Source organism: Limanda limanda, chromosome 21 (genome assembly GCF_963576545.1).
Source record: "Limanda limanda chromosome 21, fLimLim1.1, whole genome shotgun sequence".
In the NCBI taxonomy this organism is placed as follows: domain Eukaryota; kingdom Metazoa; phylum Chordata; class Actinopteri; order Pleuronectiformes; family Pleuronectidae; genus Limanda; species Limanda limanda.
Window position 1 is genome coordinate 17,189,482 of NC_083656.1, and position 21,324 is coordinate 17,210,805.

A 21,324-nucleotide genomic window follows, 5' to 3' on the forward strand; every position below is an offset into this window, starting at 1 on the left:
GGCTACTTAACCGTATCTTGAATTATGGGAAAGTGCAAGTAATTCTTGGACTCTGATATTCTGTCTCAAACACCATTTATTATGGTCTTACATTTAACTTGTTGTAACCTAGAGAAAACCTGAATAAAATGCCCAGTCAGTACAATGATCAACAGTCTCTTAGATCATATTCCACCTTAACTATCAAGAAATATTTTGAGCATTTTAAGAAAAGTATCAGTCATTATGTGGTGTTCAGTGTTGCTATTGTGGTGGTCGCCACAACCAAAGAAACGTATGGATACTGAGAAGCGGAAAAATATTTTTGATTGATCGTTACACAATAATGGGTCAGAGAATGTTGGCAGGTAGGTGGTCCTTCATATGTAGCCCTCGAAGGATTGGGTTCAGACAGCTAAAAAAATTGGGCCACATGCTGTAGCACCCCCAATGATCAGATAACAAGATGTGTTAAAGATGCATTTGGGTACATTCACGCCTGTACTGAGAGCTGACCACATGTGATCAGATCACTCAGGAAGAATGTTAATACCAGGTCTGTGTCAGAGTCTTCCACATGCCTACAAACATGTGCATTTCAGTAAATGATTTCAATTCAGCTCATTGTGCAACTTGTAGAAACAGTTGGTTGCACTTGCACCAATGACAAAGTATTCTTGGCCAAAATGATATGACACAAACTCTGCTTCATTTTAACTGGCAGAAACTAGTTCTCATTGTGACGTGTGCATAGTTCTCACTTCCACTATATGTTCTGTTGTAGAATTAAAAAATATATTTGTATTCATATGAGACTGTGTATGTGCATTCAGGCACACTGCCAATCTCTCTCTCTCTCACACTTTTCCGATCAGTCTCTCCGTTTTTGCAGCCAATCGGCTGTAGCCTGAGAGGAGGCATATGGAACGAGCTGCCTCAGCATCCAAAAGAGAGCGAGCGAGATGAGGAGAGATAGAGAGAGTGTGAGGGAGGGAGGGTGGTGGGTCCTACTCGCAGGGAGAGAGGGCAAGCGTCAGAGTGTTCTAGACTGCACAGCGGCTGCTGTGTCGCATTTTGGCAGTGAAGGAAAAGAGGAGCCTCTCTCTGCTCTCGGTGGATGTGCTGCTGTGTGCTGCTACTGCCCTGGTTTCATCAATCAGTGCTGCTGCTGAAGCCACCAGGATTACTGTAGTTGGGGTCTGCTGCCAGCAGGTCGCTCTGCATTTGGCCTACGCTCACTCTCTGTAGGCTTCACTTCTGAGCTGCAGTGTACACTACTGCCTCCCAGCGACACGCGATCTCTGACCTCGTCATATAGGTGTGGTGGTTACGGTCCAACCAAAAACAGCAGAGAGAATTTGGCTCTTCAGAGACCCCTCCTCTCATCCAATCTGCTTTCATCACCTTTGCCCCCAAACCCCCTGGACCTCGGCGAGGCACTGGAACGTGCCCTGGGGGGGCCATGAGCCCCGGGCGCATGCTGCTGTTTGTTTTTGGCTTTGTAGGGGGAGCGGTGGTCATCAACTCTGCTGTGCTGGTCTCTCTGTCAGTGCTGCTGCTGGTTCACTACTCTGTTTCTACCGGCCGCTTACTTGCCCTGCCCTCCTTACCCTCCTTACAGAGACCCAGCAGGTACAAGGTGTCTGTGTTTGTGTGTTTGTATTTTACTGCGTAGGTGTGTGAAAGAGCTGCACCTTGATTGATTTTGTATTTATTTTGTGGCCGCTGCCAATTTGTAGCCATGCAGTAATTTGCCATGTGGATGTGATATAGTCGGGCAGTATGAGTAGGCACACTAAAAGTAGGTCAAGAGAGAGAGGGGTGTTATCGGCAGACTCACAGCTAGATCCCAGACTTTTTTTGATGTTGATATTGCTCCAAAGTTTATCAGCATTTATGATAATTCTAATAAAAACAACAACTTTTAAATACTGAGTGTGTGATTGTGCCTCACCACTAGGTTTAAAAAAACAAAAGGGAGCCTTGGTCACCATCAGTGCCCTGCATGTGACCTCTCTCTCTCTCTCTCAATATGGTGGTGTGTCCATTGTTTCTTTTGGGCCTGCTGCTTTTCATCAATGCCTGCCGGCTGCTGTTTTCACTATGGCAGCCATTGTTACCCTTGCGCTGTACAATATGTTTTTAATACCTAGTTAGAAGAGTGAAATTATCTGCTAGTGTGTACCTGTTCTGATGCAGTGTAGATAGCAGTGATTTTTATTATAATGTGTTGCAATTTTGTTAGTGGGTTTTGCTGGTCTTTTGGTGTTTAGAGTTTCCAGTAAACTAGGGTTTGGATTTGACCACATCCATGCAAATGTGACACCAAGTGAGTTTTAATAGAATCATTGTGAGATAAAGCACAACAACAAACCTCGAAGAGTGGACCTATTTGTCATTGCACAGAATGGACATTGTACTTAGATTCGATGCGTCAGTGGATGCCAGCATCATCACAGTAGTGACCTGGAGATGGTAGCAGGTGTTTGTTTAGTCCCACCAATGTCTTCTTTGCTCTGTTTGAATTCCTTCAGCTGACCTTCTGCACAACTCAGAATCTGACTCCGTTCCAGAGGCAGATACAAATTGACTTGTTATTGGCTTAGCTAAAAAGTGTGAGGTAACGGAGTTGATGAGGCAAGCAGCTTTATTCCTCCTCACACCATATCAGTGCCAATCTGTCTCAAGGGAAACTTTGCCACAACACCTTTCTGTGAAGAGTCTTGTCACAAAGTTTGTTTGACTGATTAAATTATGCTGACCTTCCACTGCCCTGGAACATGGCATATTTAAAAAGGAATTACAGCCGTTTAATTAAGCAAAGTCACATTTAAAGCTTGGTTTGTTTTCAAGCATCAAAGGCCCCATTGCCTCTTTGAAATATAGTTTGTCACAAAGTGAAAGGAATCCTGGGTAGGTTGGGCTGGAAGGATCCACCTGTTGGAGCATTTGTTTCTTGCGCATGGTAGTTCGAATTTATAACCCATGTTAATAACAAGTTTTTTTTTATTTGAAGGAGTCCTCATAATCGGAAACAGACTAGTCAAGCAGCTGTGACGTATTCAATCTTCTAATGCAGCCTCCAAAGGATGCAGCCCCTGAGTAGAGACGCTGCCTTTAATGTAGAATCTCTTGTCAGAAGTATGTTACCTAACTGGATTTGTGAAGTAGTGTTTCAAAAAAAAGCTCCCACTAGGGATGTAACAATTCAGAAAAGAATACATCTGATACAGACGTCCACTATCTTGTATCACAGGGCCTGAAGATGGACACGATCCCTCCCCCAAAAGGGACAACTGAAAAAGACAAGATGTGAAATGAACAGTGGTTCATAAAGGAATGTCTGAGGGAGGTGACCTGATAGATGGAAGGTTAGGGTATACGCCACATGGACATAGTTCGACCATATATTCCCCTACCCTCCTTTCAGTTATTGTCCCTGTCCAATGAAATGGAACCGTAGAGGATAGTTACACCCCTACATCCCACACTAAAGTGTAATCTACCAAGTGAAGCTTACTAAGACATTCAGACTTATGACAAAGAGAGAAATGTGTCCATACCTTACACTCCCACCCTCACTATAAATAAAATGTTCCTGCATCATGATGTTATCTGGACTAAAAAAACAATTCTACAACTTGAAAAGAAGTCTGTCTCCCAAACATTAGTATGTTGATTTCTTTCAAAATAGGGTTAATGTTCTTTTTGTGTGACCTCTCGTTTGTTTCGGTCTCCAGGAAGGAGCGTCCAGTCTCCATGGGCATATTCCAACTTCCCGGGACAGAAGGTATGACCCCTGACCTCCAGAGGGTACCTGTGGATACCGCGTCTGAACCATGGAGATATAACAACCTCAGCCACCCACGTTCCAACACTAGCCTTAAGGTATGACACACACAAAAGCGGAGTACCTAAAAAGAACAGCTTCTCTTTATATCATTAGTTATAAATTGTAAAGTTACTGTCAGAAGTTGGCGTGTAGAACTTCCCACGGATCAGAAGGGTGACATCATCCTTAGTTCACTTAAAAGAGGTTGTGGAAACAAAAAGAGTGTATTTTTTGTATTCAGAGAGAAAGGATTGTTCTGTGTGTCCAGAATTTTTAGTAGTGTGTGTGTGCCGGGTGGCTTGGAGCCCAGGAGGCAGGGAAAGTGGTACCACTCTGGGGCCTGGCTTAACCTCGTGGGAGGGTGGAAAGGACAGTGTCTCTTCACTTTGTTGCTGCTGGAAACCATGCTGCCAGCAAGGCTCCAACATGAATATTAATGACCACGCTAATACGATTTTAATTTGTTTGTCTTGGTGACGCGGGGTCAGGTGAATATTGTAATGAGTAATAGTGGTTTGACTTTTGGTACGTATCATTTATACTGGATTTTTTTTACTTTGTTTTATAATTGGCAGGCTAGGTATTTGTTAGATAACCTTTGAGTAACTCACTCGTAGTTCTGGGGTAAATTAAAGTTGCTATAGTGTTGCAGTGCAAAGCATCCTTCTCACTCAGCGCCTACACTCTCACAAACACACAATTTGACTTGACACCCTCAGTTCAGACACAAAGCAGTGTCTTTGTGTTTTGTCCCCTGACTTGACATTTTCCAAAGATTTACAGTTGGTGATATCCACCCTCTCACCATGTGGACGAGTGTGTGTTTGTGTGTGCATGGATGGATGTATGTGTGTGTGGATGTTTTATGGAGGGGGATAGAGAAGGGATGGATTCAAAAGAATAGCAGAGGAGGGAAGCTTCCCCCCCATTGGCTGCTCAGTGCTACTATAGCAACAAAAAGGGTGACCGCAGCATGACAGCAGACAAAAGAGGTGAAAGAAAATACTCCCATCAGGGCAGAGAGGAGACTAGCTTGGCTCAGAAAGGGAACAGGGAATACATCTGTATGGTGGCCGGGACACCTCACACAAGCACGGAAAGTGCGAATGAAAAGCCACAACACATCTACAAAAGGCTCACATTGGAAACACAACCACAATGGAAGTTAGTGTCAGTGGAAGTTGATGATGAAATGAGACCGCGGTCAAGTGATCAGACGTTTGTGAAAACGTGGTCAAGCCAGTTACAGCTTAAATTGAATGCCTATTTGAGATGTTATGATAAAGGGGCTTGGAATTAATGTAAAAGATTATTGCTTTTGCGTTTTTATTTTCCGTCAATACCCTTGTGTGACATGTCTCGGCAACCGTACATCTGAAAAACAAACAGAATGGAGAAAGAGGTGTTCTCGAAAATAACTTGTTCAGTGTCTTTGAATGCTTCAGTCCTGACTGATTTATCCTGACTGATTACATTTATTAGCTAATGTGCTATTTATTAGACCAAACCAATACAAAGTTGAATAATCTGCATACCACTCAGGACTGATAAGAGCTGGTAAAACCCTGATGTTTGATCTGTTGTGTAAAATTATTTTACTTTCAGCTAGGCTGCCAGAGGAAGCGATAGATACTGCCAATTCCTTAGTTGACTTGTGGAGTTCAGCTTTATTTTATTTTCTGTGACACATTCAGGACAGTTCTAATGGGAAACAACAATTCCCTGTTATTTTTTAAAGCCTGCAAATTGACACCATTTGGTTATTCTGGGTTTTAAGCTTTTAAGCTGCCTTTTAGTTGTATTATTTTCTCCTACCCACCTCATATTCTACAGCACATCCACTTGCTTTGATTTATGTTTCCTCATTAAAGAAACATTAATCAGCAAGGTCTTTAATATCCGTCATTTTGAGGAGCAGTTCTCCCCAATCAGAATGGAAGGTGAAAGTACGCAGGAGCGTTCGTCCAATGAGGAGGCTGATCATGACCAGGTAGACCTGTCACCAATGAAGAAACTATAATCCTGGTGTACACCAAACTAACCAAGTTGTGTGCTCTTTTGACTGCGGTTGTGGTGAAGTGTGATTGTATTCAATGATGCTAACACACTGGTGCTGTTTATACCTCGTATCTCATTGAAACTGCATGTGGCGAATCTGCCAATCTTCATGTCTTCCTCTGGCCTCAAATTCATATTTTAAAAGTAATGAACAAGGTGATTCGGGGATGAGTTGGGTCAGTGGCTCAAAACGTCTCATGGGCAGTTGGTCTGAAAATTTAACTAAAATGATTCACATTGCCAGAAGGAGAATGAATTCAAGAAGCTGAAACATCCTCTTACCTTCATCACAATGTAAGTTTGGCTTAGCATCACTGAGCCTAACATCGATGATACTGGATAACAAGCACCAAGAAGCCAGAGCCCCAGCACCATCTTTCAATCAGTCTATTTTCAGCTGCAATCTTCTGGGATTTTCTCCATGAAAAAGACCCTTTTTACTGTGTCTCTCCATTGTGATATGTTGGGGGGGCCGTGGCGTCAACCAGGAAACTGTTTGCTATAAAGAGAAAAATATCAAGTCCCTTCTGTCACATTATATAGGGGTATGCCTAATTTTTAAAGTTCAGGTTTGTGGTAATACTTCTAACATTTTCTTTTTTAAGTTTAATTTGTGAATGGTGTGAATTTTTTTCAATATATCTTTTGACTTGATAACGTTTGCTGTGCTGTTTCTTTTTGTGGAGTGTGTACAGTATACCGTAAGCTGCACATAACCTTAGAGCTTGAAATGAGGGACATTGTATTTTCTTTTTTCCTTGTGTTTCATTGACTCTTCGTCCTCCCCTCCTCTCCCTTCATCTCAAGGATGAATTGACCAGTTCGAACCGCAGAGGTTCCAAAACCAGTTCTCCAAACAACCAATCAAACGTCTCTAAAAGTGGAGCCCCAGTGTCTTCTCAAGCTGGAGGATCTTCTCAGGACGGTACCTCTAAATCAAATACCCCCACATCCTCACGCACACTATTTCCTCTTGATGGCGCGTCCACCGGCACCAGTCCCATGTCCAGTCATGCGGGTGGATCTGCTTCTGCTACATCTCTGTCTACCACTGCTTCAGACGTGGCCATGCAGTCTGTGGACACTCCTCTTCAGGAACAGGAGGCTTCAGACAGGCTCAACAGGAACCTGGACAGGAGCAGCGGAAAGCCAGAGAGCAATAAGAACATCGCAGCAGTGCAGGAAGGTCAGCAGGGTCAGCAAGGACATGACGGTCAGGAGTCTGCTTCTACACTGTTTGAAAGTGAAGGTCAGTACTGCAACACCTTGAATATCAGGTTACGTAATCAAACGATTTTGTACCAGTCTTTTGTCCATATATTCAAACCTAAGATCTTCCTTTCTTTTGGTTGTACTAGATGGAGCAGACAACCTGGAGAAGTCTGAGGTGCAGGCGATCATAGAATCCACTCCTGAATTGGGCATGGATCTTGACGGCTGCATAGGAACAAGGTACGTGACTGGTGGTTAGAGCTTTAGTTACTGAAGGACTAAGGCAGGTATTCCTCTCAACAGATCCCATGAAAAGATTAAATGCAATATACTGGTATTGATGTCAACTAATATTTAAGAAATAAATATTGATACTAAATTAATCACACACATGATAATATTGTGTAAATAATCCAGTGCCTCTTAATTCATATACATTCCTTTACATCGGGGTGCTTTTACTATCTGTATCAAGTGTTGGTTATCTGAAGGAAACTATAGCGAGGCAAATAAAATGTAATAGTGATTTAATAGTACTTATATTGCTAGTACTACTATCAATAACAGTAACCATAACAATTTAATACATTATGCGCATTAAGTCTCATCTTGCAAAATGTATAACTTTTTTTCAATGTATTTTAATATGTGTCTCAATCTATACAATTATATTTATATAGCCCAGATTCACAAATCATCATTTATCTCATAGGGCTTGACAGAGTGTGACATCCTCTGCCTTTAACCCTCAACAAGAGTAAGGAAAAACTACAAAAAACTAATAACAGGTGGAAAAAATGTAGAAACTTCAGAGAGGGTCACAGGATGGACAGTAGTGCAATAGATGTCACGTGTTTGTAACGTAATGGAGAAGTGTGTCAATGTTTAAAGTGTTTCTAATGATGAATGAATTGAGGAGTTATTGTCAGTGATGGTAGAATATGCGAGTAGGCGTATTGTATATCAAGTTCCCTTGTTGTAATCATAGTCCATGATCAGCTGTCACCACGATCCGGATCCACCGCCACAATCAGATGCCACCACATCTCATAAACTCTTCAGCGAATCAAACAAACCAAAAGTAATCTTCAAGTACTGTACGTGTCCTAATGAACTGTGATTAGTGCTGGTGTTAAATGATATTGCGTAAAGTAATAGAGGTCAGCGGGAAGGTAACACAGCACAGCCCATGGACACCGGGTCTATAATGTGTGTCTGCCGTGACCCCGAAGCAGCAGCGGCAATAGCCTTTCTTTATCATATTGTCATGAATTATTTTAGCCACGTGGCAGCCCTTATTGCCATATGAGGCAAAGGTTATCACAGTGCAATATCACATCTCTTCATCATAGTAACACTTGTCCTCTGTCTTGCCCCCTCATGTGTCCATGCAGCACACCAGTTAAAGGCGGCATAGAGAATCTAGCGTTCGACCGGAACACTGAGTCTCTGTTTGAGGAGCTGTCGTCTGCAGGAAACGACATGATAGCAGACATGGACGAAGGCGCTGACCTACTGGGTAAGAAACTCAAATCTCTTGCAAGTAATCATGTGCCCACTTTTTACAAACCATTTTCTCCCCCTGTTGTATTCTCTTAATCACCTTTTCTTTGGCTGTCGGGCTTTTCCATCCTTGCAGATGAGTTTTCTGGTGTGTATCAGTTCATTCTCTCCAGATTTCCCAGCTCCTTGTGTTTGTTTCCACCCCCCTGTGACCTTTTTAATGGATAGAACAGATTATTGTGCTGTGAAGGACAGTGTTACATTTAGGCTAGGTAGATTCAGTTGAAACAGTTTAACTCACAGGAAAAATGAACAATGTTTTATTGAGTCTCATAAACCTCCTTCTCATTTGCATTGTCCTTTGCTTGACTCAGATTTCAACTTTCTAGGTAAGAATGAAATATGTTAGTGTGTAGAATAGAAATAGATGTTATTTTCGAAAATACAATTTTATTTCCCAACTCTCACACAGGAGCACTTAATAAGATGATTATTTGTTTGTGTTCACATTATGGCTGATCCGTTTCAGGTATGGGACGGGAAGTCGAACATCTTATCCATGAAAACACCCAGCTGCTGGAGACCAAGTCAGTGCTCATTATAATTTGTGTTATTTATATATGTGAAGACATAATGACATAAACACATGAAGGAAAAAGGTCCTAACCGCTGAAGTGACTTAGTTTTTGTTAAAGTTGTCGCAGTATCTCTGCTCCTGCAGCTGTCAATATGCTTCCTCAGCGATGACATAAGTAGATTGCGGCAATAAAAGTGAATTATTTTTGATACTTTTTACAAGCAGCAAAGCCACTGAGAATGTATTCACCACTGGTTATTTCTGGCTGAATGTGATCTCTTTTGATGACCTCACTAATTTGCTCAGTAGTGACAACTAGGTTTCATGTAAGAAGATTAAGATGTTAACATACTTTAGTTCTCACCCATTGCCCGACCGTGTTTATTTTACTTTTACTTGTACTTTTGAATTTATATAAATACATTTTAAACTGTAACACAACCTGCAGGTACCTGAACCAGGGCAAGACTCTATAACTTATGTTTCGTATTTGTACTGTATAGGCTTGTTGTTGTAGTTAATTAATGATACTTTGTGTTTGACAAATTGTCGTGAGACTGAAGTGTGTGACCCTGACACATTAAGTACGTTTTTTTACTAATGCACCTGCAGTTAAGACTGAGGAGCTGTTATTTTCCTGATCATATTTAAAAATGTGCACATTAGAGCACTGATTGGTACAAATGATCGAAATTCAATATTATGACCCGCCCACGTCTCTAAACTTAATTCTAAAGATTGACGTGGATAATGAGCTTAATTTACCAACTTCAGGAGGCCTAATTAATATATATTGCCTACCTGCTTCATCTCTGACAATCATGACAGATCTGCCATCTTCTGTTTAATGAATATATGACATGAGAATACATTATATCATGCATTTGTTTATATATATGTGTGTTCAGAAACGCTTTGAATGTGGTGAAAAATGACCTGATCGCTCGCCTGGATGAACTGTCCTGTGAGAAGGAGGTTCTTCAGGGAGAGCTGGATGCTGTCACTCAGGCCAAAACCAACCTGGAGGAGAAGAACAAAGAATTAGAAGAAGAGCTCAAGAAGTGAGTTGTTTTGGACTTTGGAACACAATACACAAATCTATTTATCTACTGCTTTAAATATTATATATACTTTATAGACATGGACGTTGTAAATGTGGAATGTCTCTTGCAGGTTCCGAGCAGAGCTGGAAGATTCCAAACAGAAAGTCAAGATTGAGAATGAGGATGATGTGAGTCTTTGATATTTCCTATGTCAGCTTGTGTATGAATCACAACATTATATCTTATTAAGGTCAATAATTCTTGGAAGTATTTTCAAACAAGACCTATTCCATGCTAACAAACTCCATAACAGCCAAGTCTTGTCATGTTAACCTCACACCCTTCATAGCATGCGCCATGTATTGTCTACACAAATGTTCTCTCACAGATGGTTTTGAACAGTGGTTCACTGGTGTCATGCTTGCGTTGTGCCTACAGAGTGATGTGCCTACAGCGCAGAGGAAGCGCTTCACCAGGGTGGAGATGGCCAGGGTCCTGATGGAGAGGAACCAGTACAAGGAGAGACTGATGGAGCTGCAGGAGGCGGTCAGGTGGACAGAGATGATCAGGTGAGACAGAGGAAACCAAGGAAAGTGGTGGACAATATGAAATCATAACAAATTCCTCCAAATTGCCTTTATACACAATGCAATTTGAAAAGCTCTCAAAGTGTAAACACTTGGTTATAAAAACAGAAGATACATACAAGCTGCAGACAGGAGAGAAGTTCCTCCTACAGATTATCAAAAGTCCCCACTGATCCATGAACACATGATTATTTATTCAAAAGGTTATTATACAGATATCTCTATGTGTGAGTGATTAGAAAAGAAAAGAGGAGGAAAATCTCCTGTTCACCACCAGAAATGTGCCTCAATACAGTGGCGCTGGCAGGGGGGGCCAGGCGGGACCAACCTTATGATAGATGAGCAAAGGCTAATAAGATGTTTTCCTTTAGGTGCAGCACACATATCTGAACTGAACAACTCAATAACAATATTAGATTAATAGAAAACTGAGGATCTGGATGCATCTAGGAGTACTGTACATTTTGACTTGCTGACAGGTGAATCGTGATCAAATCGTGAGGCTAGTGAAGAGCCACAGCTTTAATTCAAGGTGAATTTTCTTTCTCAGGGCTTCAAAGGATAATCCAGCTCTTCCGGAGAAGAAGAAATCCAGCCTCTGGCAGTTGTAAGCTCCTCTTTTCACTTCTTTCGTTCTCATAACTTAACCAACCTCAGTGTGATCACTGTGTTATTTAAGTGTTTCACTGTTCACTTTTCTTTTTGTATTCCATGTTGGTTGTTCTCCAGGATGTAGGTAAATCTCTGACATGTTAACAAGTGTCTTATCTTGACTGCTTCTGACAACAAACTCTTAACAGAGGAGAGCCAGTCAGTAAACAGTGGCTCTGATCTCAGATCTGAGCTGCTGCACTGCCACAGTAGTCTTTGATTCTTTTATTAAATAGAGAAGGCTGGGGTTGGGACATTACACTTGTTTGCTGACTGAGGAAATGAATGTGATGTAGACTGATATTCTGTCATTTGATCCAGGCTCTCCTTTGTTGAGTTTAACCAGGAATGACTTTGGTTTGGTTTGGGGGCAGATCTTTTGGCTAAGAGGTTGCTTTGCTTATAAGAGAAACTAAATCTGACAAATCCACTGTCTCCTCTGCCCTGTTTCTGTGTGTCCCTCTATATTCCGCATTGTGGCGTCTGTTCGCAGGAGGTGTGTTGGCAGGGTTACTTCAGTGAAAGGGAGAGAAGGCAGAGAAATGGGATTAAATTTAAGATTTAACAAATTAATATTATGTTTAATTTTTAGATGAACACTATCTGTGGTTTAGTATTCAATAAGCTTGTGGTAAATCAGCTGCTTCTTCTAAAACTGTCAGATGTAGTGACATAGATGCATCGTTATCTTTCACCATAGAGTTAGAACGCCAGGCCATTTTTGCTTTTCGTTGTTCACTAACATCCTAGTCAATGCACATTATTAACCCCGCACACCCTGCGTCCATCATTCTTTGCTGTGTAGGAGATAGATCATTGACTTCATGATGGGTTACTATGAAAATGAATATTGGTTAGCTGCCACCTGTATGTCAGCTGGCATGGTGTGTTAGCATGGGGAAGAACCTTTTAAATGTTGATCCCTGCCTTTTGCTGCTGGAGCTACTGCTTGTGTCCACCCCTCTATATGTTTGTCCGTGTGCTTCTTCTTTTTTTGTTTTGTCCTTCTTCCTCCCCACTTCCCCGCCCTTACACCTTTAGTTTCAGCCGTTTGTTCAGCTCGTCGGGCGGAGCAGCCAAGAAGCCGTCGACGGAGGCGCCAGTGAACGTCAAGTACAACGCACCGACCGCTCAGATTCAGCCGTCCGTCAAGAAGAGGAGTACCACCCTGCAGCAGCTGCCCAGTGACAAGAGCAAAGCCTTTGATTTTCTTAATGAGGAGTAAGTCACTCAGGGGAAATAATGATGGCTAAAATATGACACTGTGACCAGGCGTTCAATTCCTTTTGACTTTAGAATTTGAAATTGGATTATGATCTAATACTTTTATTGTTTATTTCACTGTAATTTTAGTGAATGGGTACGATCTCCTGTGAGAAGTGCGTTGCTCAGAATCAGGTCCAGCAGGTTTAACAGTAAGGCTGAACTGAAAAAGAATTAGAGGTCATTAAAAACCAGTGTTTATCTCCAATGTTTAGAAACAGAGTTTAATGTATTTTTTACGGCAGCAGCTCATCCTGGGACAGAAAGCTGGGGATCATCTGTAATAACCACCGTTCAGTTTTTTTTTCATTCATACAGCGATAATGCAAAGTCAGAGCTCTGGTTGAAATACTGATGGACTTTTTTTAAAATCACCATTAAAACCACTTACTTCCTCAGACACAGGGCCCAACCAAATAAATTGACGCGTGGCTGTAGATGGCGCTGCTGCTCAGTTACATACTGTTGCCTAAAGCGTTCTGAACTGTTAAAAAATTAACAAGGGCATGTTGTAAACACACATTAAGGGCTTCCAAGTTTTGAATCAGGCTATTGTACTATCTCAGGGTCACATCGGTCACCATGTGATGTTAGTATAAATCCAAAGTCTGAATTACTGATCCAGTTGTCGTTCAGACTGTTAAAAAGTTTATTATTCATAAAGTAAATACAAAGAAAACACAAATAGACCAAAATATACAGAGCTTGAAATAAGAAAATAAACATATTTTTATAAAAAGTATACGTAAATGCACATCCTTTTAATTGGCCAACTGATTAATCATACGAGCTCTAATTAATAGCAAAGAGTGCCATCGACCTGAACGGAAAGGCAACACAATTAATTTTCTTTTAAATTACAGATGTGAAAGAAACTGCAGTTACTTCTCCTCATCATTAGTTTAGGATTGGCTGTGAAATTGAAATCCCTTTCACCATGTTGTCAATAATCAGTTCCAATGGCTTTGTAACTGTGTCTGCATATGCTCCTCCCTGGAGGATCATTACAATAGTTTACAATCAGACACATGAAATGTTAAGATTTCTAGGGAAACCTTATAAAAGACCCTATTAGATACTTATATAGGTATGGTTTTTCCCTCAGAGTTGCAGCTGATAACGTGGTGTCCAGGCGAGAGCAGAAGAGAGTGCAGTACCAGCAGGTCAAAGCTCACGTCCAGAAGGAGGACGGCAGAGTGCAGGCGTACGGCTGGAGCCTGCCCAAGAAGCACAAAGTAAGCACCTACAGGACCTTCTGAGTCTGCTGCTGTGGTTATTGTAGAATCACACTGTCATGTAAGCTTTAAGAGAAATACAATGTCCCACAGCGTTGCCATGTTTTGACTTTGCAGGCAAATGGAGGTCAGGCAGAGAGTAAGATGAAGAATCTGCCTGTTCCTGTCTTCCTCAGACCACTGGATGAGAAAGATGCTTCTGTGAAGGTGATTATACTACTTTGTATTGTGCATTGCATGGAATTATGGGTAATTTTCTTTGCCTTAGCCATGATTGTTCCTTAGCTGTGGTGCATATCTCTCAATAGCTTCCGTGTATTTTCTCTAAATAGTAAGAAAAGGAAGCACTGTTATATCTCGCTGCAATCTCATTGTATTTGACTGCATGTTCGTACTGTAGCTGTGGTGTGCTGCCGGTGTGAATCTCTCTGGAGGTAAAACCAGAGATGGAGGATCGATCGTAGGAGCCAGTGTGTTCTACAGTGATGTGCCTGCACCTGAAAGCCCTAAAAGGAAGATTGGGTGTCAGAGCAGCCTGGACAAACTGGATCAAGACATCAAGGTATAAACATACACACACTCCTGCCTATTTCAGTACAGCCACAGTGTTTACATCATGAAAGAAATAAACCCATCATACCTGAAAAAGGAACCTTTTACTACAAATACACACATTCATATACCATAGACTATATGAAAAGATGGACGACATGACGGCTCTCCCAAAAGTGAAAACAAAACGTCTCTGGAGGCTGGCTGCTCTATAGTTCCTACGTCCTGCCTCCTCCATGGTAGTTGTTGGGACATGGACCAAACTAAAAAGTCAAAATTTAACCAAACCTGTGCAGACTCTGGTTCCAAATGCAAAAAATGGCATAATCTTTGTCTTAATTTCTGGCTATTGGGAGAGAGTGAAGACACACCGTTCTGCTTTATATTGTCTTTGTCACATACATGCAATTATTTCATGTTAATACGTTTTTAAAACTGCTACACATGTAACATTTTTTTGCAGGAGCAGCAGATGGAGCTGAGGCAGCAGGACGAGTTATCATCGCTGGTGTGGATCTGTACCAGCACCCAGTCCACCACTAAAGCTGTTGTCATTGATGCCAACCAGCCTGGAAACATCCTGGAGAGCTTCTTTGTTTGTGACTCTCATGTCCTCTGCATCACCAGCGTTCCAGGTCAGTGGATGGATATACGTGCTTCCCAGTTGTGCTACCAAGGCAACATATGCAGCTTTGGACATGCACAGACTCCGGACTTTCTCATGAAATTATCAGGAGGGGCTGTATGTTAAGAATTCCAAGTTAGTTGCTCCCAACATTCTCCGAAGTTTTCCTGCCAACCCCAGAGTAAATACTCCACATAATATTCGAGTGAGCCCATGAGAGAACAGAAGGATAATGTCCGGAGAATTTTCTGCGAGTGAGAGGTAGTTTTGATGGCGTTTGTTTCAGACGTTTTCCTAGACAATCTCCTGCTGTGTTGTTCATATGTGAAACACAAAGTCCCGTTGGCAATTGACAGTGTTTGGACATTTTCTGGAGTTCATGTCTGAAAGGGCTGCCTTTGAAAAGATGATTTTATTACTGATATTTGTGGGTGACTAAGTTGTTTTGCATTTGGTGGCCCACAGAGAAACTGCATCAGCTATGGGGGACAGCATGCTTTCTGTATTTGATTGCTTGTTTTTATTTAGGTGCAAGAGAGACTGACTACCCAGCTGGTGAGGAAGTACCTCCGAACTCTGAGGCAGGATCAGTGGACGATGGCAGCTCAACAGCAACCAACAGCATCTCAACAGGTGAAGAAGGTGTGCTCGGAGGCATCACTGTCGTGGGCTGTGAAGCTGAAGGATCAGTCGCTATTCCCCAGACCGCAGACGGTCCTGGGAAAAATGGAGGAACTGGTAAGGCGTTAGCATCTCCAAGTGACAAATAACCCACATATGAGATGACAGAGTTTGCTGAGAGATGATCTTCTCTTTAGAAGAAGAAGCTACAGAAGCGACCGAGGCCAGCGCAGGGCTCTCTGACCACAGAGAAGCCCTGAGGGGTGTCTACACCGAGCACGTCTTCACTGATCCACTGGGAGCGAAGCCCACACCAGAGGCTCCAGCCAACTACACTCAGAGGTAACATCAGGCGGCCCATTACCCAGCACAGAGTCATCACACTTCAGTCAATCCAATAAACCTAATCCATCAGTGCAGCCATAAATATCCACTGAGGAACACCAACAAATCATTGTAAAACATCTTGTTCATGTATCACATGCTAATATTTCTTTGATGGTTAAATATCACTGCAGTGCATAAAACCTTCAAGCCAAACTGTCTGGGTTTGTCAGACAAACAAACACATTTTACTTGAATATATCCCTTTATGAAACATAATAACTAACATAATAAATTGACATCAGCATCAATACATAAAATGTGATGCAAGACACCAAATACAGTAGTTAAAATTAGCTCCAGTTCAACTGTTGCAAGATTGAGATACTACTTGAATGTGAAGTAACTAGTGCAGTGTTTGTTCTAAACCTGCCTGTGTGGAATGGTGTGTTTGCTGGTTGCAGCTTTCTTTATGAAATTGGTAAAATGACGTACTGTTATTATATAAACAGTTCACGGTGCAGTCAGTGTGAAGTTAGAAAACCAACATGGGTCTGTCTGCTATGAGGATTTTAAAGTCAATATTTTTCATAAAATTTAACTGAATTTTCTTCATAACTGTTAATGTGTGTGGCTTATACAGTTTGAATGTTTGACTTAACTGTTTATACAGTTAAGTCAAGTCAGTTAATTTTTTATACATTACATGTCAGCTTTTTCAGAGGTCTGTTAAACCAGGATATATATATATATATATATATATATATATATATATATATATACTTGTCCTATAAAAGACACATTTAACTGTCGTAGTAATAGATGTGATGTTGTCTCCGATGACCAGGGAGAGTGATCTGTTGAAAGATGGTGTAAGTTCAAACCCCACAGCTGAGGAGCAGGACCTGATGAGAGAAGAGGCTCAGAAGATGAGTAGCGTCCTGCCCACCATGTGGCTGGGGGCACAGAATGGATTGTGAGTGTGATTTGTTTTTATTTGTTCGTCCAAAATTGTTCTGTCAGTGTCAGAGTTCAAGAAATGTGATGACTGAGAATGTTTTTCTGATTCTAGCGTGTACGTTCACTCCTCTGTGGCCCAGTGGAAGAAGTGTCTCCATTCCATAAAGCTAAAGGACGCTGTGCTCGGCATAGTGTGAGTATAGTGAAATGATTGACATCCGTGAGCTTTACGCATCTGGCCAATTTCTTCATTTAAACGTCCGATTTCTGACAACGTGTTTCTGTCCCACAGACATGTGAAAGGGCGTGTTCTGGTCGGCCTCTCTGATGGTACCTTAGCCATATTCCACAGAGGAGTAGGTGAGTGGACATGAGCTGTGACTCTTAAAACATATGATGTCAGTAAAGATTTATACAAATGGGCTGCAGGGACACATTTGTTCCATTATAATTTCTATTTTAAATGGACCTATATCATTCAAATGTGTACTCTTATATATATTTTTTATATATGTTGGATCTGTGACTCATCCTCATCCTCTCGCCTCTGACCATCACATTTGTAAACGTAACGCCGGGGCCACACATTTATTGTGTAGCATGTAACGGCTGTGTCGCCGATCTGCTGCAGCTCCCACACGTGTGTTGTTTAGAAAATCGAGTCTCTAGAAAAGCATTGAGATTCAGCCCTTTATCCATGGTACAGAGTAATAATAGGTCAATTTCTATTAAAAACATAAATATAATTAGAAATTAAAAATGACGAGGACCATTCTTGAATGCCCTACAATAAGATGCCACCCAAATAACCTCTGACAGTGTCCCATCAGTGTATGGATGGTGTGTAATAAAAAATGTGCTGTGTATAGAAGCACTCTATAAATATGTGTGTCTATGTGTACATTGACTTCCTTTGCTTCTATCAGATGGACAGTGGGACCTGACAAACTACCACCTGATTGACATGGGGAGGCCGCACCACTCCATCCGCTGTATGACTGTCGTACATGACAAGGTGTGGTGTGGCTACAGGAACAAGATTTATGTGGTGCAGCCCAAAGCCATGAAGATCGAGGTATGGTCAGATTCACCCTTTGAATTTAGAATGTCTTTGATGAGCGTTAGACTGAGTAGAAACGAGAACCTTCAGTGTGATTTAATCAAACAAATCGTTTTCAAAGGAAGTATTTTGAAAGAAAACACAGTTGTAATTTAGAAACATGAAGAATAGCTCTAATCCATGAAAAGTTGTAGAAAGCCTGTCCCTGAAAATGTCTGAGCTGATGGAGGAGACCCATCATTAATGCTGCTGATTAAACGTCGTCTGTTCCTGCTTCAATGTGCCTAAATTTCATGTGAGACGCAACCTTACCTCAGAATTTCTTCGATGATTCACTGACTCGGAATATGGAGAATGGTGTCCCTTTCATTACCACTCCTCACAGCCAGCCTGTTCTTGCTTTATGCTTTGTTTTCTCTCTGATGAAAACCACTTGCTTGCTCAAAAACTGTTTTTAGAGTATTAATGTTCATCAGGTGTGGCTGCAGAGGGCGCTGTTGCTCAGTAAAAGTTCCATTGTGTTATTTTAAGCTACATGACGTCAGGATTCCTTCCTTCACTTTTCTTTAACCACACGTCTCTTGTCTGCACGTACTCCATCCTCTGCAGAAGTCATTTGACGCCCACCCTCGTGCAGACAGTCAGGTACGACTTCTGGCATGGGACGGTGATGGGATCTGGGTTTCCATCAGGCTGGACTCCACTCTCAGGCTGTTCCACGCTCACACCTACCAACACCTCCAGGATGTGGACATCGAGCCCTACGTCAGCAAGATGCTGGGTCAGTTCACTGCCAAGGCATCTTTGATCATCTGTCCTCTGGGTTTTATAGACTCTTCCTTTTCAAGTTTGGTTTTGAATGTGTTCTTAATACTGTTTCTCAGGGACGGGGAAACTTGGCTTCTCATTCGTGCGAATCACAGCTCTCACTGTGTCATGTAACCGTCTGTGGATGGGCACTGGAAACGGAGTCATCATCTCCATCCCTCTAACAGAGTGTAAGTTCAAGAGCTGGGGCATTTCTTGAATATATTATTGTTAGTATTATTATTATTGACACACACGCACACACAATAGCCATCACAATTTATATCTTGCAATTTTTTCCACTCAGCGGACTCTTACAGGAAGCTAGTGTTCAGTTAATGAAGTTAGGTCTTCTTTGTTAGATGTATAATAAACGATAAACACCATAAACTATAAACACTTTCTATCTATTAAACAGTTTTTAGCCCTTTAAACATGGAAAAAAATGTATTCAATGGGTATGACAGTTAAGTAGATGTGTTTCAAAGTATATAGTTAAGTAAACTGTTGATAATATAATGTCATTGACAAATCTTATATATTCACAACAATAAAAGTGTTTTAACAGAATAAATTGTCCCATGTATATCACATTATCAAGGGAGCTGGATTACATAAATTGAGGACTCTGAGCTGACTCTCTCTCACCCACTGTTTCCTTAGCAGCCACCACGGCAGCAAAGGCAGCAGGTAACCATCCAGGAAGTGTGGTCCGAGTCTACGGCGACGACTGCGGCGACAAAGTGACAGCAGGGACGTTTGTTCCATACTGCTCCATGGCTCAGGCTCAGCTCTGTTTCCATGGTCACCGGGATGCTGTCAAGTTCTTCACTGCTGTCCCAGGTAATGAACCATGCAGTTTGTCGATATGTCCTACAATGCTTTTACTTACTGTTACTGAGCAGGATTTTTCCAAGCCATTCGATGGCAGTGTGAAAATCTCTCGGTCGTCGGTGTATGTCATGTAATAGATGATTTTTCTCTAACACTGCTGTGCTCCTCATAGTTTCAAAGGCAGATCAATGAGCAGCTGAGATCAAGTCAGTGAACTGATAAGAAGAGCTGACTCATCAGCAGAAAAACACAATGTGGTCTGGTGCTCTTCACAGTTTGTGTGTCTGTCCACTCAGGTCACGCAATTCCATCTGCCTCCTGTGGAGGAGAAGCAGGAGGTGACCGGGCAACAGATGCCTCATCTCAGGAAGGAACCAAGTCTATGTTGGTGATGAGTGGAGGAGAAGGTTACATAGACTTTAGAATGGGTGAGTTTACGGCATGAGAAGTTGTTATTTTTAATTATTATATTTCTGCAGTAGATTGAGAGAACATGCTGCCTCTGTGTGTCTCCAGGTGACGAGGAGGGCGAGGCCGAGGAAGGAGACGATGCCCCAATGAAACTGCAGCCCTTAATGGCCAAAGCCGAGCGCAGCCACCTTATCGTGTGGCAGGTCCTGGGAAACGAGGACTGAAATCTGACCTTTGACCCCCATGCCCAATTTGCCTTTTTCTTCTCAAACCTGCAGCCACAGAGGAGGCGTTCAGGGGAGCGACCGCCCTCTGCAGCCGCGGGTTTAATCAGCACTTTTGTCCTTCTCCTCAAACCTGAACAATAAGCGTGAAACAAGCAAAAACTGCTCTGAGAGCTTTTACTCTTTGGTAAACTGGAGTAGAGCAGTGTAAACACAAACTGCATGTTATCGTTTTATTTCTTGTTTTCTTGTTTTTATTTTTATTTTAAAGATTTAAATATCAAATCTGTTGTCTTTTAATATTATTTGAGGTAAAGCTGTTGCTGAATACACAACCAATACTTTTCTTTAGTTACATTTGATCAGCAAATACACCTAGGTTCCCTCCACTCAGTCCTGTTACTGTGTGCTGATGCTAAATCAGTTGTTTAAATCAATAGATAATCACCCGTGACTTCCCTTGTTGATAATGTAAGACTGGGGCTGTCGTGTGTGGGAGCCAATCATGTTTTTTTTTTTGGTGAACCTCTGATCAAATTTCATGTTAATTTCTTTTTGTCCCTTTGAGTCAAGATATTTAATCAATCGTCAGTTGTCTTTAGGTCAGGATTAGTTTAAGTCAAATGCAACACGTCACATTTCATCTGGTTAGTGGTGAGCAGGAGTTTAATGTCTCTCATGGATTAACAGTCCATTTGAATCACAGAGCATAGCATGGTTTTTATGAAAGATATGAACAACCTCAAAATCAATCCCCCTGACTTCACTTAGCGCCATCGTCAGGTCAAAAAGTAGATTTATCCAGTATTTTAGTTCATGATCAAATGTTCATTTAATTCTCTCTTGGGTCCTGCACCACCCCTACACAAAATGTGATGGATATAGTTTCAGTAGATTTTTATAATCCTGTTCACGGACAAACAAACAGCAATGGAAACATAACCTCATTGAAAGAGCCAACTAGAA

The 21,324-nt window shown here is 41.6% G+C and overlaps 1 protein-coding gene across 1 annotated transcript in view; it reads left to right on the forward strand.

Moving 5' to 3' along the window:
• spag9b (sperm associated antigen 9b) overlaps nt 1–20,643 on the forward strand; it is a 36,068-nt gene extending 15,425 nt beyond the window's left edge. Inside the window, exons 5-29 of the mRNA XM_061094634.1 lie at nt 3,720–3,867; nt 6,677–7,118; nt 7,228–7,321; nt 8,476–8,600; nt 9,114–9,171; nt 10,070–10,222; nt 10,335–10,392; nt 10,643–10,773; nt 11,342–11,398; nt 12,484–12,663; nt 13,811–13,940; nt 14,058–14,147; nt 14,341–14,502; nt 14,956–15,127; nt 15,646–15,855; nt 15,936–16,080; nt 16,910–17,038; nt 17,135–17,215; nt 17,315–17,382; nt 17,949–18,097; nt 18,692–18,863; nt 18,967–19,080; nt 19,553–19,732; nt 20,020–20,151; nt 20,240–20,643. Of these exons, the coding sequence (XP_060950617.1) occupies nt 3,720–3,867; nt 6,677–7,118; nt 7,228–7,321; nt 8,476–8,600; nt 9,114–9,171; nt 10,070–10,222; nt 10,335–10,392; nt 10,643–10,773; nt 11,342–11,398; nt 12,484–12,663; nt 13,811–13,940; nt 14,058–14,147; nt 14,341–14,502; nt 14,956–15,127; nt 15,646–15,855; nt 15,936–16,080; nt 16,910–17,038; nt 17,135–17,215; nt 17,315–17,382; nt 17,949–18,097; nt 18,692–18,863; nt 18,967–19,080; nt 19,553–19,732; nt 20,020–20,151; nt 20,240–20,358 (3,499 nt within the window). The 3' untranslated portion in view covers nt 20,359–20,643. The remainder of the gene's footprint in view (nt 1–3,719; nt 3,868–6,676; nt 7,119–7,227; nt 7,322–8,475; nt 8,601–9,113; nt 9,172–10,069; nt 10,223–10,334; nt 10,393–10,642; nt 10,774–11,341; nt 11,399–12,483; nt 12,664–13,810; nt 13,941–14,057; nt 14,148–14,340; nt 14,503–14,955; nt 15,128–15,645; nt 15,856–15,935; nt 16,081–16,909; nt 17,039–17,134; nt 17,216–17,314; nt 17,383–17,948; nt 18,098–18,691; nt 18,864–18,966; nt 19,081–19,552; nt 19,733–20,019; nt 20,152–20,239) is intronic.
• The last annotated feature ends 681 nt before the right edge of the window (nt 20,644–21,324 follow it).